The 14,451-nt window shown below is 43.9% G+C and overlaps 2 protein-coding genes across 8 annotated transcripts in view; one reads left to right on the top strand and one right to left on the bottom strand.

The window, feature by feature from the left end:
* Positions 1-3,961: 3,961 nt before the first annotated feature.
* On the top strand, positions 3,962-5,783 carry LOC143270169 (uncharacterized). 4 transcript variants are annotated; one of them, XM_076559084.1, is made up of 3 exons: positions 3,965-4,973; positions 5,380-5,517; positions 5,568-5,783. In XM_076559084.1, exons 1-3 carry the CDS (start codon positions 4,612-4,614, stop codon positions 5,605-5,607), a joined length of 540 nt encoding a protein of 179 aa, XP_076415199.1. In that variant the 5' UTR covers positions 3,965-4,611; the 3' UTR covers positions 5,608-5,783. The 4 variants fall into 4 exon arrangements, 2 of the variants coding, with proteins under 2 accessions (XP_076415199.1, XP_076415200.1); XM_076559085.1 differs by having other exon boundaries at positions 3,974-5,063; positions 5,354-5,517; XR_013047157.1 differs by having other exon boundaries at positions 3,962-5,008; positions 5,380-5,783.
* Positions 5,784-5,903: 120 nt separating this feature from the next.
* LOC102920979 (uncharacterized) overlaps positions 5,904-14,451 on the bottom strand; it is a 58,258-nt gene continuing 49,710 nt past the window's right edge. For all 4 annotated transcript variants that reach the window (XM_076559083.1, XM_076559081.1, XM_006991299.4 and 1 more), the window contains one exon: positions 5,904-14,080. In XM_076559083.1, the coding sequence (XP_076415198.1) occupies positions 12,679-14,080 (1,402 nt within the window). In that variant the 3' untranslated portion in view covers positions 5,904-12,678. The remainder of the gene's footprint in view (positions 14,081-14,451) is intronic.

Below are 14,451 nucleotides of genomic sequence, written 5' to 3'. Positions count from 1 at the left end.
ACTAGGTCAAATATTTAAAAAAAAAATTCAAGAAAAATTTTAAATTAGTAGAGATTTTGCTTCTCATTATACAATAATATGAATTAATGTGGAAATCATTATTTCCTTTAAAATTATAACTCAATCTTTGAAAATCTTTTTTAGCTAAATAGCTTATGTAGACATGACAGCTATCATTATTTATTGCTTAAACTCAGGTTCTCATGAGGAGAGCATCTGCTAATAAAACTTACACTAGAATTAGACACATGGTCACATCATTACAGAAGCAGGTTTGTACAAGATCTAACACATGAATAAAGAACTCAGGCTTCTGAAACAAGATAATCCCAGACAGCATTAATTCCATCTTTTCTCTCCAATAAAGTACCACTGTTCTTTCAGTGTACATTGGAATTCCTGTTATACTGGCTCAGAAGTATTAATGTTATTTTTTTCTATTATTAAAAACTGTTTTTTAGAGGCTGGAGAGATGGGTCAGCAGTTAAGAGCACTGGCTGCTATTCCAGAGGTCCTAAGTTCAACTTCCAGCAACCACCTGGTAGCTCATGACCATCTATGATGGGATTTGAGGCCTTCTTCCGGCTTGCAGGTATATATGCAAATAGGGTACCCATATACATAAAATATATAAATAAAGAATATGGCACTAAAGAAAGAAACTGTAAGAAGGTAGTAAATAATTAAAGTTTTGTGTCAAATTTTCCTGTTTCTTTACATGGACAGTGGGTACAGATTTCAAACAGGGGACTGGACAGATGTATCAGCGTGCAAAGGCATGAGACCTACATGGTGTTATCAGTTAATGTAAGGAACAGAGGCTGGCTAAAGAAACTCAGCAAGATCAGAGCCATCTCTGCCCCTGGCACACTGACTTGTGAAACCAACCAATCACAGAGCAGGAAAGTAGTACCCTGGCCCCCGGAGACCATAACTAGGGGGAAAAAACACAGCCTGGGTTTGGGGCCTGAGCCAGAGAAGGAACACTTTATTCCCAAACCCAGAACCAAGGAAACATGCCCTGACTCTGAAACCAGTACCAAAGAAACACTCTTGATCCCTAGAATGAGAGTCAGTGAAAGAAATGTGCCATGGCCTTAGGATTAGAGCCAAAAAGCTAAGAAAGTCCAGTGAAATAAACATATTTTGGCTCTAGGATCAGGGCCATCTCTGCCCCTAGCCCACAAAAGTGACCAATTTCTGACCAGAAAAAAACTAATTAATCTCTGGTTGACTCTGCCCCCAAGAGATCGTATATAAACTGCCCTGTCTGGTCAGTTGTGGGTTTTCTCTCCACCCTGGTAGAGGCAGCCACTCTCCTGGACTCCTCCTTCCCAAATAAATCTCTTCCTCAAAAGAGTTTTGGATGTGAAGATCTTCTTCACTGGCACAGAGAAGAACCTTACTGAGACATCCCATAGTGGACTGAGCATGGGGGAGCTGAACAGAAAAACCTTGCTGAGATGTCCTTCAGGGGACTGGGCAAGGGGGAGCCGAAAAAGTAACACTTTTCTCCAGAGCCAGAGGAAATTGCTAAATTTCTGCAGGGGTTTCCCCTTTTGCAGAGTGAAGCAAAAAGAAACATCTTAGGCCAGAGAAGAAACAGAGCTCTGCTAGGAAGCCCCCTTACGCTCAGCTGTAGCAGTTCTCCAGCAGGAGAAGGATTGCTATATCCTGCAGAGAGACTATACCCCATGACACCGGGTATAGCCTGATTCCTGAACAGTCAGGATACCCTTCTCTGCCGAGCTGTTCTAGCAGCTCCAGGCCTGACTCTCCTGAGCAGTCAGAATACCTTCCCTTCCAGAGCTGAGCTGTCCTAGCAGCTCCAGACCCAACTCTCCTGAGCTGTCAGAATACCTTTGAAAGACCCCCGCTCCATTATGAGGACATGGGGCTTTGGGCCAATGAAATGCTCCCCCACCCTATAACTTAGCCTAAGAAACGCCATTCTAAAGGAATCAGAAAAACAGGAGTTCACAGCCGTAGCCAGCCACCCGGCCTTGACAGAGATAACTATGGCCAGCCATCCAGCCTTGAGAGAGATAACTGTGGTCGGCGGCCTTGGGAGAAAAACAGTTGAGTCGAATCAGGATATTTTATGGCTGGCCCCCTGGCCTTGAGGAATAAGCAGCTGGCCTGGGCAAGGCCAAATCAGCCACACACATACGACCCCAAGTTCACCCTGGCCTTCTTTAAAACAACCAATAGGGACCCTGTAACTATGCTTCTCGCTTCTGTAACTGCGCCTCTGCCCCTGGGATCCCATAAAAAGTCCCCCTTGCCCTAGGAAGGCGCGCAAGTCCTCCAAGAGACTTCGCCCCAGGTACCTGGTCTAAATAAACCCTCTTGCTTTTGCATCTGATCTGTGGTTTCGGTGTGTTCCTTGGGTTTGGGGTCTCTCCCGGAGGAAGATCTCCCCTGGGGGTCTTTCATTTGGTGGCCCGTACGGGGATTGAGACCCCTCCCTGGGACCATCGACCCACCATCAGGAGGTAAGCCGGCCGGCCTTGGTTTATGTCATCCCTGTCCTGTCTGAGTGTTGTCTGTTTGTCTGAATGTTGAATGTTGTTTGTTTGTCTGCGCGCCTGATAATCTGTCTGTGTCAGTGGATCTGAAAGGGGGGGCCGACGGGCCCGGACTTCGCCACTGCGAACCTGGAAGACGTTCCACGGTTCTTCTGAAGACCCCTCTGGGGCACGGTTTTTCTGAAGTCCCCTCTGGGGCATGGTCTGAAGACCCCTCTGGGGCACGGTCTGAAGTCCCCTCTGGGGCACGGTTTTTTGGGGCCACTCACGTATCCGAAGGATACATTGTGTTGGTTGGAGAAGAGGGGGCTGGACCCTCGCAGTCTCCTTCTGAGGTTTTGCTTTCGGTTTGGAACCGAAGCCGCGCAGCGCGTGTTAATTTTATTTGTATTGGTCTGTCGTTCCTTGTTTTCTGTTTAACCGTTCTCCTCCTAGAAACAGTCATAGGAAGCCGGATCGGCGGATCTCTCCCGCTCCCTGTTCCTCCCGACCCCTCCACCAGCGTGTCGTTTCCTCTCCCCGCGTTCTGCCGCTCTGGCAGCAGCGGCGGAGGCGGGCGCCGGTGCGCCCCGTGCCTCCTCCCGTCCGCGCAGCCGCGGCGCGGTTGCGGGGTGTCCGGGGCGGCGCTGGGGGGGGCCTCCCCCCTCGCCACTCCCGCTCTCCCGAGCGGGCGGAGGGTCAGGGCCGAGCCGGGTCTTCCCCTGCCGGGTCCGCCCCCCCGGGCCGTGGTTTTCTGCGCGGCCGGCGCCTAGCAGCCGACTTAGAACTGGTGCGGACCAGGGGAATCCGATCGCGAAGGCCCGCGGCGGCGCAGGCGGGCGCGGGATGTGGCGGGGGCGCGCAGGCGGGGCTGGGGATGGGGTCGGCGGGGGACTGCCCCCTGGCCGGCGACCCGCGCCGAGCGCACTTCCACCGCGGAGCGCACTTCCACCGCAGCGGTGTGCCGCGACCGGCTCCGGCCCGATGTGGGAAAGGTGACTCGGGGGCGGCGTCACCCGTGGACGCCGAGTCACCCCGCCCCGAGTGTTACAGCCCCCCCCCCCCGACAGCGCCGGAGGGACCGGCAGCCCCCGCCGCGCCTCCGAACAGCTTCTACAGCGGGAGCGGGAGGATGAGGCGCCAGTCGCCTACAAAGAAGGCGGGACAAACCAGCCAAAGACAGCGAGCCTTCCTGGAGGCTCGGAAGCAGGTTCCAGGAGACAATAAAAGACCCACCCAATTGCCTAATGCAGCCTTTCCCCTCACCCGCGCGAACTGGGACTCCGCGACCCCGAAGGTAGGGAACACCTACGTCTCTATTGCCAGTTGCTCTTAGCGGGTCTCCGAGGGGCTCTAGACCCCCTACCGATTCGGCTCAGGTTACCAGGAAAAGACGCCGGCAGCGTTTTTAAAAAGACTTAGAAAGACACGGAGGGAAAAAAAAAAATAAAAATAAAAAAAAAAGTCCTGGCCATTATAATGTCTCAGGGACAGGTCAGAGAGGGAGTTAGGACGGGAGATCAAAAAAAAAAAAAAAGACACTGCTTGACAAAGACCAGTGTGCTTACTGTAAACAGAGAAGACATTGGGCTCGTGACTGATCAAAGAAGCCTCAAGGGTCTCGGAGACCTAAGCCAAGGGCCACGGACCTCCTCAATCTGGAGGATTGGGGAGGTCAAGGCCAGGAGCCCCCCCCCCAGCCTAGGATAACTCTCAAGATTGGGGGACAGCCAGTGACCTTCCTAGTGGACACCGGGGCTCAACATTCAGTCCTGACCCATACCGGAGGCTCTCTCAGTGACCGCACAGCTTTGGTCCAGGGGGCCACAGGTAGCAGGAGGTATCGAAGGACCACCGAGAAAAAGGTTCAGCTGGCATCTAGACAGGACCCAAAGGGACCCCCCTACAAGTCCTAGCCCTTTAAACTGTTCGTGGACGAGAACTCAGGCTTTACAAAAGAAATGCTGGTACAGAGACTGGGGCCATGGAAGCCCGGTAGCTGCAGGATGGCCCCCCTGTCTGCGCGTGGTAGCCGCCATTGCTGTTTTGCTCAAGGATGCAGGGAAACTGACTTTGAGACAGCCATTAACTGTGTTATCCTCCCATGCGGTGGAAGCTCTGGTCCAGCAGCCCCCAGATCGAGTGGTATTCAGACCAGTTGTCTCCCTCAACCCCGCAACCCTGCTGCCTGGTTCACGGATGGGAGCAGCTTCCTCCAAGAAGGAGAACGCAGGGCCGGAGCAGCCGTCACCACCGAATCGGAGATAGTTTGGACCTCACCACTGCCACCTGGAACATCGGCCCAAAAGGCAGAGCTGATCGTGCTGACCCAGGCCCTCCGGATGGCGGAAGCCCGGAGGACCAGGAACTAACAAAGAAAATGGGGGCGGAATGGAGCCCCGAGCGACAAGCTTACATCATAGATGGACAGAGGCCTTGCCTACCAAGAAAAAGACCGCTAACGTGGTAACCAAGAAACTCCTAGATAACATCTTTCCCAGGTATGAAATACCCCAGATATTGGGGTCAGACAATGGGCCCGCCTTCGTCTCCCAGGTAAGTCAGAAGGTGGCCAGGCTACTGGGGATCGATTGAAAACTTCATTGTACATACCACCCCCAGAGCTCAGGACAGGTAGAACGTACAAATAAAACCATTAAGGAGACTTTAACCAAATTAACGCTTGCAACTGGCACTAGAGATTGGGTGCTCCTACTCCCCCTAGCCCTTTACCGAGCCCGGAATACTCCTGGGCCTCATGGCCTAACCCCGTTTGAGATCATGTATGGGGCTCCCCCACCAACTGTAAATTTCCTTCACCCTGATATCTCCTCTTTTGCCACTAGCCCTACCCTAGAGGCGCACCTCCAAGCCCTCCAATTGATGCAAAAGACGGTGTAAAAACCCCTGCCTGCCGGGAGCAACTGAACCGCCCGGTGGTGCCTCACCCATTCAAGATTGGGGACTCTGTCTGGGTCCGACGCCATCAATCCAGGAACCTAGAGCCGAGGTAAAAAAAGACCATACACCATCCTGTTAACTACTCCCACCGCACTCAAGGTTGACGGGACAGCGGCTTGGGTCCACGCGTCGCATGTAAAGGCTGCCAAGGAACCCGACGAAGCTGAGGGCACCGAGACATCTAGTTCAACGCTCTCCAAACTCACTAAAGATAAGACTCACCTGGGGGTCCCCTTGATCCCCCTAATAGTCCTCCTGACATTAGGAGGGGCATCACCAGAGAGCCTGTTTCCCTGACGCTGGCCCTGTTACTGGGAGGAATTACCATGGGCGGAATAGCTGCCGGGGTAGATATAGGGACCACAGCCCTTATAGAGATCGGCCAATTCAGACAGCTCCAAGTAGCCATGCTCAACAGAGATAGTTTAAAAGATGGTTCCAAAGGTCACCATGGTTTACGACCCTTGTCTCCACCATTATGGGCCCCCTAATCATCCTCCTGCTCATTTTATTGTTTGGGTCATACATCCTCAACAGATTGGTGCAATTCATCAAAAATAGGGTTTCTGTTGCCCAGGCTTTGATCCTAACCCAGCAATATCAGAGGCTCAGACAGTCAGAGATAGAGCTAACCCCTTATTCTCCATCCTAAAATGAAAGATTCCATTTGGTACAAAAGAAAATGGGGGAATGAAAGACCCCCACTCCATTATGAGGACATGGGGCTTTGGGCCAATGAAATGCTCCCCCCCCTATAACTTAGCCTAAGAAACGCCATTCTAAAGGAATCAGAAAAACAGGAGTTCACAGCCGTAGCCAGCCACCCGGCCTTGACAGAGATAACTATGGCCAGCCATCCAGCCTTGAGAGAGATAACTGTGGTCGGCGGCCTTGGGAGAAAAACAGTTGAGTCGAATCAGGATATTTTATGGCTGGCCCCCTGGCCTTGAGGAATAAGCAGCTGGCCTGGGCAAGGCCAAATCAGCCACACACATACGACCCCAAGTTCACCCTGGCCTTCTTTAAAACAACCAATAGGGACCCTGTAACTATGCTTCTCGCTTCTGTAACCGCACCTCTGTCCCTGGGATCCCATAAAAAGTCCCCCTTGCCCTAGGAAAGCGCGCAAGTCCTCCAAGAGACTTCGCCCCAGGTACCTGGTCTAAATAAACCCTCTTGCTTTTGCATCTGATCTGTGGTTTCGGTGTGTTCCTTGGGTTTGGGGTCTCTCCCAGAGAAAGATCTCCCCTGGGGGTCTTTCACCTTCCCTTCCAGAGCTGTTGTCTCACTGCAGCTCCAGCTATCAGAGCTGTCTTAGCAGCTCCAGGCCTGACTCTCCTGAGCAGTCAGAATACATTCCCTTCCAGGGCTGAGCTGTCCTAGCAGCTCCAGACCCGACTCTCCTGAGCTGTCAGAATACCTTCCCTTCGAGAGCTGTTGTCTCACTGCAGCTCCAGCTATCAGAGCTGTCTTAGCAGCTCAAGGTATCCAGAATACCTTGCCCACTAGGGTTGAGCTGTCTTATCACAGCTCCAGTTGTCAGAGCTGCTCTTCCAGCTTGAGGTATCCCGGATAATCCCAGGGCTGAGCTGTCTCATTTCAGCTCCAGCCTTCAGAGCTGTCCTAGCAGCTCAAGGTGTTGCCTGACTCTCCAAGTAGTCAGGAAACCATTCCCCAAGAGTTGCAAAAATTCACCTCAAAGAATTGCAACAAACTCACATTTTTGTGCCAAAACCCAGGACCAAACCCCCAGAGTTGCAACACAATTACTTACAGTTAACAACTCCAGCTTTCCACTGGCTTCCACCGACATCCTGGCATATGCTTCTCCCCCCCCACACACACACACAAATTAATAAGTATAAAAACAAAGATCACAAAAGGTGCCTGGTATAATGGCACACACCTGTAATCCCAATACTCAGGAGGCAGAGTCAGGTGGATCTTTGAGTTTGAGGCCAGCCTAGTGTACATAGACTTCCAGGGCAGCCAGGGCTAATTGCAAAAAGTTGACAAGATATCCTATGACTACATAAAAAACCTTTTTCTTTTCTTTTTCTTTTTTTTTTCTTTGAGAACATCTTCTTACATATCCTGGCTGGCTTAGAACTTGATATGTAGACCAGGCATGCAAACGCCAGAGGCTTTCCTATGTCATAACAGCAAAAATTCTGTAAAAGAAATCAGGAAAACAATCACATTCACAAAAGACACATGAGGGTGTAGAGAGATGGGTAACAGCATTTGTTACTCTTGCAATGGACACAAGTTCTCAAACTCAGAGATCCACCTGCCTCTGCCAGATGGCTAACAACTGTCTTTAACTCCAGCTCAAGGCTGTCTGACCCCTCTGACCTCTATAAAAACCTTCACTTCTGTACATAAGCCCACACTGAGACATGTTAAAAAATTATCATCTTCAACTACAAAACCCTGCTGAAATAAACCTACACAAGGAAGTAAAGCTGAAAAATTTAAAGGTTGAAGCAAAGTGTTAAAGTCAATACTACATGCTGGAAGACCTCTCATGCTTATGAGTTGACAGAATTAGTGTTGTGAAAATGTGTCTATAAGAAATCTACAAATTCCATGTATCTGTATCAAAATTCTAATCACATTCTTCACAGTAATAGAGAAAAAAATCTGAAAGTTATATGAAATCAAGGCCACAGAAAATTAAAAAAACTTTCAGGAAAAAGCAGCATACTGGAACATGCAAAGCAATGGAACAGAACAGAGGACTTGGATGTAAATCCACATGGCTACAGCAACCTGATTTCGACAGATACCACAAATATATAATAGAGAAAAGATTCCTATTCCTATTCTACAAACTGGTACTTAAATAACTGCACATCTACACTTAGAAGCTAGAAACTCTTATCTTGCTTTCTAAATTAATCTACAACCCAAAACTCCAAAACTCTTACAAGAAACAGAAGGAAACACTTCAAGGTAGGCACAGAAAATACACTCTTTAAAAGACTCAGAGCAGAGCCATCAAATATTCTAGACTGGCCTGGGTGCTGGAGGGGCCTAGGGAGAGTCCAGTCTGTCTCCACTTCCTTTTGGTGTGGATGACTGAATTTGCATTTGGTCCACTAATTCAGCTCCAGGTGAGCTTGACAAATCTTTTCCAACCTGGAAAATGTGGAAAGTAACCTATTTGTTTTTTGTTAAATCTTGTGTGCATACACACAAACACACACCCCAACTACTCAGGAAATAAAGGCAAGTATTAAAATACAGAATTTCATTAAAAAGTTGCAGTATAAGAAAAGAAACAATTTAGTGAAAAGCTTACAGAGTAGAAGAAAATCTTTGTTGATACAGGATCCATCTATATGTATAGCCAACAGTGGACTAATATGTATGCAAGCAATTAAATTCATAAGCAAACAACTAATTACTGGGCTGGAGAAACAGCTCAAGGGTTAGGAGCACTTTTGGCTCTTGCAGAGGACTCAGGTTCAATTCTCAGCACACATGGTAACTCATACCACCTGCGACTCAAGTTCCAGGGAATCTCATGACCTCTTCTGGCTTCTGTGGGCTCGCTCCTCCATACATGTGGTGGCCATGAACTCTCTTTCACATGCACACAAGGAAATGAAATGAACAACAAATAAGGAAATGAAATGAACAACAAATAAATACCAAGAATTCAAAGAACACCTAAAACAAAAGGGCTGATAAAATAAATAGCATTCTAAGCAGGGCTCCAACTAATCAGCAATGTATGAAAGTTACTTCCTCCACATACCAACTCTCAAAAACTAAAATTACTTTCTAATGTGGAATTCAACATTTATATACATACTGTTCTATGTAATTCTTTCACCCAGTTTATTATATATAAAAAGAATCTCCCAAAAGCGTAGAAAATTTAGAGAGACCAACAGAAAGGAAATGATGAGGCAATGTACCCAACTACTTTTTAAAAATGCATTATCCGAAATGAAAAAAAGTTATCTGATAAAACAAATGAAGTATAAGTTTGCTCTGAGTAAATCATATTTACAAATTTTAATTTCATTAACAACCTTTATTTTGATCTTTGCTTTCTCTTCTTGTTCTGGCAGTGGTGAGGATCAAAGCCAAAGTAAAAAGGTTGGACAAATGTTCTAAAACTGAATTCTAACCCTAGCTCTACTTCCTTCTCATAACAATTTGTTCAATATTTGCATATCACTTCAGCCTTTTCAAATTATCAACACCAGGCATTGCAACAATAAGTTTTTCCATAACAGTGTAGAGACCCAAGGTACCTCCATATTGCATGCTTAATTCTGAAAGTTCCTAATCTACCATGCAGACATGTGAACTATATTTAAAAAGTACAGTCTAATACATATTTTTGGAGAATCACAAACTTGTTTGAAGTGATAGTGCTGTCTGTGTCCATTACTAGGCATCTACTGGCAAAACTCATATACACATACTTCTAGTTTTATAAACATAAAGGAGATTAGGAGATTTTAAGACACCTGACTGAATGGACTTATGTATTTGCATTGACATAAGAAAGATAATGCACTTATGACATGAGCTTTTTTTTTAAAAAAATTAATAATAACATGACAAGGGGAAAGCAAAAGAGCAAAGATCAATGGCATACACTCTTAAAGCCTAATCCCATGCTGGTAGCAAATATGCTGAACTATATTTTCTGGTATCATGATTAGGGGCAGCAGCAGTGATGTACTGTGAGGATCATGTATACAAATACACAAAATTAGCAAGCACTCCATAGCCCATTACACTCAAATAAAATAAACATGGTTTGATGATTTTAACGAATTTTACACTAAGTAACTATGGCAATGTAACAGTGTAGGCTAAGAGTTAATGTTCACCAGTTTGGATGTATTAAATATAAATCTTCATTTTTTTCCCACTTGTCATTATTTAAAAGGATACAATCTATGGACTCAAAGAAGCACTGGTATTAGTGGAAAACAGAGTTCAATATATTGTAATGAAATACTTAGTAGATAACAAGTAAAACGGGGCAAAGCAATGCCTAGAAAAGTGACGCTTGCAAAAGTAGGAAATTCTCCTCAGTAACTAGGATATATTAATAGTAACATTCTGGAAATCTGCCTGAAAATTCAAAGATAATCTGAATCATGCCACCCTTTAAAGATAAGATTAACTTGTACTTATGAATTACTACTTCCTTTCACTTTATCACAACCTTCCAGGTGAGACCATTATTACAATCACAAAAGATAGAACTATATTCAACCACAAAGCACCTTTAACAAATAGAAACGCCAAACTACATTAAAGTGTATTCAGTCCATTTAAAACAAATATCAAGTAGGTTAGAAATTGCATCTAATGAGGAATAACACTGTCATTAATTTTAATTGAAAAGATTCACTAGAATTCATTATATTTTATTGAGATAAATGGTATGATTTTGCTCATTTTTGGCCAGAGAACAATTTACAGCAGCCTAGTACACTTCTTGTTTTGACGAACAAAGAAAAACTTACAATAAAAGTTGAACCATGTAAGCATAAAATAAATTTTACATGTTAAAAACCAGTTTCAAACTGATGAATACGAAAATGGATTTTAACTTATGAAGATACACAATTTTAAACTGGGTGTGGCAAATCTTCGTGAATTCAAGGCCAGCCTGGTCTACAAAGTGAGTTCCAAGACAGACAGGGCTGTTAAACAGAGAAACCCTGTCTCAAAAAGCCAAAAACAAAGCAAAACAAACAAAAAACATATACAATTTTAAACTATGTTGAATATGAAGATGCCTTCTGAGTAAATGGGAAAGATAATATTCTTTAATCTATTTATTGGAAAAATGTACAAAAGTCAGCCAGGCAGTGGTGTCACACACAACTTTAATCCTAGCACTTGGGAGGCAGAGGCAGGCAGATCTCTGTGAGTTTGAGGACAGCCTGGTTTCCATCTTGAGTTCCTGGAAAGACAGAGCTATGTAGAGAGACAATGTGTCAATAAACAAAAGAAAACAATGACAGCTCAAAAATTACACTTGGGGCCAGTGATGAAACTCAAATGAGTAAAAGTGCTTGCTGAGGAAGCATGGCAGGGAAGAAAATCGTGAATGTTGTCCACTGAGCATCACACCCACGCTATGGCAAACATACAAATACACACACACATAAATAAATAAATTCAACATAAAAAACTTTTTGGAAGAAAATAAACTACAAAATATAAAATCTATGTAAGAATGTTACACTGAGAAAAATCTAAGTATGCACCTAAATGTAAGGAAACTGCCAAGCAATTAATAATAATAGTATAAAAAAGAACATGCCATAAAATGACAGCCAGAAAACACTAACAACAGCTATATGTTTTCAACTTCACATGAAACACTGTTACTCAAAATGTACCTAAAAATTAAGCATACTGGATGATTAAAAATGCATCTGAATTTAACAAATCAAAGGAGACTATTATTACTTGATTTAAAAACAGCCATTAAATTGAAATTCAATTGATTTACCAAACGGACTTTCATCACCAAAATTCAAGTAGTTTCTTTATACAGTTGCTATTGATATTCCTTGCAAAGTGTCCTGGAAGTTTTCAACTGTAGGCTAAAGTTCTTGTCCTACCTCAGCTTTGCAGCCATCAAGGAAAGCAGGCAGGTGAAATAATGTCAGTCATTTTACTTGCCAAACCATACTTCAAAAGTTTTTTTTTTAAAGTCAAGAGGTCTTGTATGTGCATAAGAATGGAACAAAAATTAAAATATTTATTAAAATTTTTAGTGTATTTCAGTAATATTCTACAAAAAAAAATGTTCCAGCTCTTCACATTTCTTGCTTATACAATAATCAGCTATATCAGAAAATGTAATAACTCTTATTTGAAACATAAAATTTTCTTTTATATTTTTACAATGACAAATTTTATTTGGTTAGAAATGGTTCTTCTTAAATCTCCCAAACAGTGCTCAAACCCACAATGTAGACTAAGGTTTATTCAATGTTGCAATTCTCTAAAACTCCACTGCCCTAGTATGGGGATAAAAGGCATGCACCAAGCCTAGTACAACAACAGGTTTTATCCTATGTACACTTGCATATGTAAGTAAAAATTACACAACTGCTGATCTCATATTCTCTTGGTTTCTCTCCATACTTCTTTCATTCCTTGCAATAACAGCAAGCTGGCTACAAAGACTCTCACATGATTTACATCAGTATAAGTTCTATCCACTGGATTTCTTCTCATTGTGAGTTCTTTCATGTTGGTGAAGATATGTAGAACATGTGAATGCTTTCCCACATTGCTTACATACATATGGTTTCTCTCCAGTATGGTTTCTTTCATGTATTTGAAGGGATTTTGAAAAAGTGAATGCATGCCCACATTGCACACATACATATGGTTTCTCTCCAGTGTGGATTCTTTCATGATTGTAACAAGCCCTATGTTGGATGAAGGCTTTCCCACATTGCTTACATGAATAAGGTTTCTCTCCAGTATGAATTCTTTCATGTTTGTGAAGGTATGTGGAACATGTAAATGCTTTCCCACACTGCTTACAAACATAAGGTTTCTCTCCAGTGTGAATTCTTTCATGAATGTAACAGGCACTGGAATAGGTGAAAGCTTTCCCACAATGTTTACATGAGTAAGGCTTCTCTCCAGTGTGAATTCTTTCATGGATCAGAAGCTGAGAGGAACGAATGAAGGCTTTTCCACACTGTTTACAAACATAGTGTTTCTCTCCAGTGTGAGTTCGTTCATGATTGTTACGGGTTGTAGGATCACTGAATGCTTTTCCACAATGCTTACATAAATAAGGTTTCTCTCCAGTGTGAATTCTTTCATGTTTACGAAGGTATGAAGAACGTCCAAATACTTTCCCACACTGCTTACATGCATAAAGTTTTTCTCGGCTGTGACTTCTTTCATGTTGAAGAAGGTGGTAAGAATGAATACATGCTTTCCCACATTGCTTACATACATAAGGTCTGTCTCCAGTGTGAGTTCGTTCATGATTATAGCAGGCCCTTGGATGGATGAAAGCTTTTCCACAATACTTACATGCAAAAGTCTTCTCTCTAGTATGAATTTTATGATGTTTGATAAGATGACTGGAATTAATGAAGGTTTCTCCACACTGCTTACATACAAATGGTTTTTCTCCAGTTTGGAGTTTTTCATATGACTGAACATAACTACATGTCATGAGAGCTGTTTCAAACTGCTTATATTCACGGAGACTATGACTTGTCTCATAATCTTGATCAGAAGTGAGACTCCTACAGTGCTCATTAGATAGTTTATTTTCATAGGGTTTCTGTCTGGAAGGATTCTCATAGGTAAGAAAGGACTCAGAATGTGTAAAATCTTTCCAACATTTCTTATGTTTAAAAAGCTTTTCCACATGTTCCTGATATGCATATGGTTTCTCTACAGTTGGACCTCTGAGGTGCACATCTGACTGTGAAAGACCAATGACATCATTTTTACACACACCGTTTTCACATACTATTATTCCAGGAGGCGTGCACTCATTAACAATATGCTCTTGAATCTGTTGAGGGGCTTCTCCATACTGAATACCACGTTCAAATTCATAGAATCCTTTAACCATATGAGTGCTGAAAAAAATGAAAAAAATATTACTATAGTTTTATGGCTAGCCAAGAAAAGTGTTGGAGGCTAGGTATTGTGGTACACACTTGTTATTGCAGTACTTAGAAGGCAAGGGCAAAGGGACAGCAAGTTCGAAGCCAACATAAGCCACATAGAAAGACCTCATCCTATGGGAAAAAAAAAAGTGTTGACTATTGCCACAAGAATTTATGAACCTAAAAGGACTGAACATTGAGCCACAGGCCCTGAGAATAACAATCTTCTTAGTTTCTCTAATATTGTCTCCTAAAATAATCCACACACAATTACAAAAAGAATGGCGAAAAAACACTGCAGACACACAGTAATTTGTTTAGCCCTTGTCGTGCTTTGTTCT

The sequence above is a fragment of the Peromyscus maniculatus genome, chromosome 22 (assembly GCF_049852395.1).
Source record: "Peromyscus maniculatus bairdii isolate BWxNUB_F1_BW_parent chromosome 22, HU_Pman_BW_mat_3.1, whole genome shotgun sequence".
In the NCBI taxonomy this organism is placed as follows: domain Eukaryota; kingdom Metazoa; phylum Chordata; class Mammalia; order Rodentia; family Cricetidae; genus Peromyscus; species Peromyscus maniculatus.
Note: the sequence above shows the minus strand (reverse complement) of the source record. Positions and strands in the feature narration are given on the sequence as shown.

Bases quoted from the DNA above. Each gene is read 5' to 3' on its own strand.
- LOC143270169 (XM_076559084.1), top strand. From the start codon at position 4,612: ATGCGGTGGAAGCTCTGGTCCAGCAGCCCCCAGATCGAGTGGTATTCA. The intron at 4,974-5,379 runs GTAACCAAGAAA...CGCACCTCCAAG, and splicing joins AGAAAAAGACCGCTAACGTG to CCCTCCAATTGATGCAAAAG. The intron at 5,518-5,567 runs GTAAAAAAAGAC...ACCGCACTCAAG, and splicing joins TCCAGGAACCTAGAGCCGAG to GTTGACGGGACAGCGGCTTG.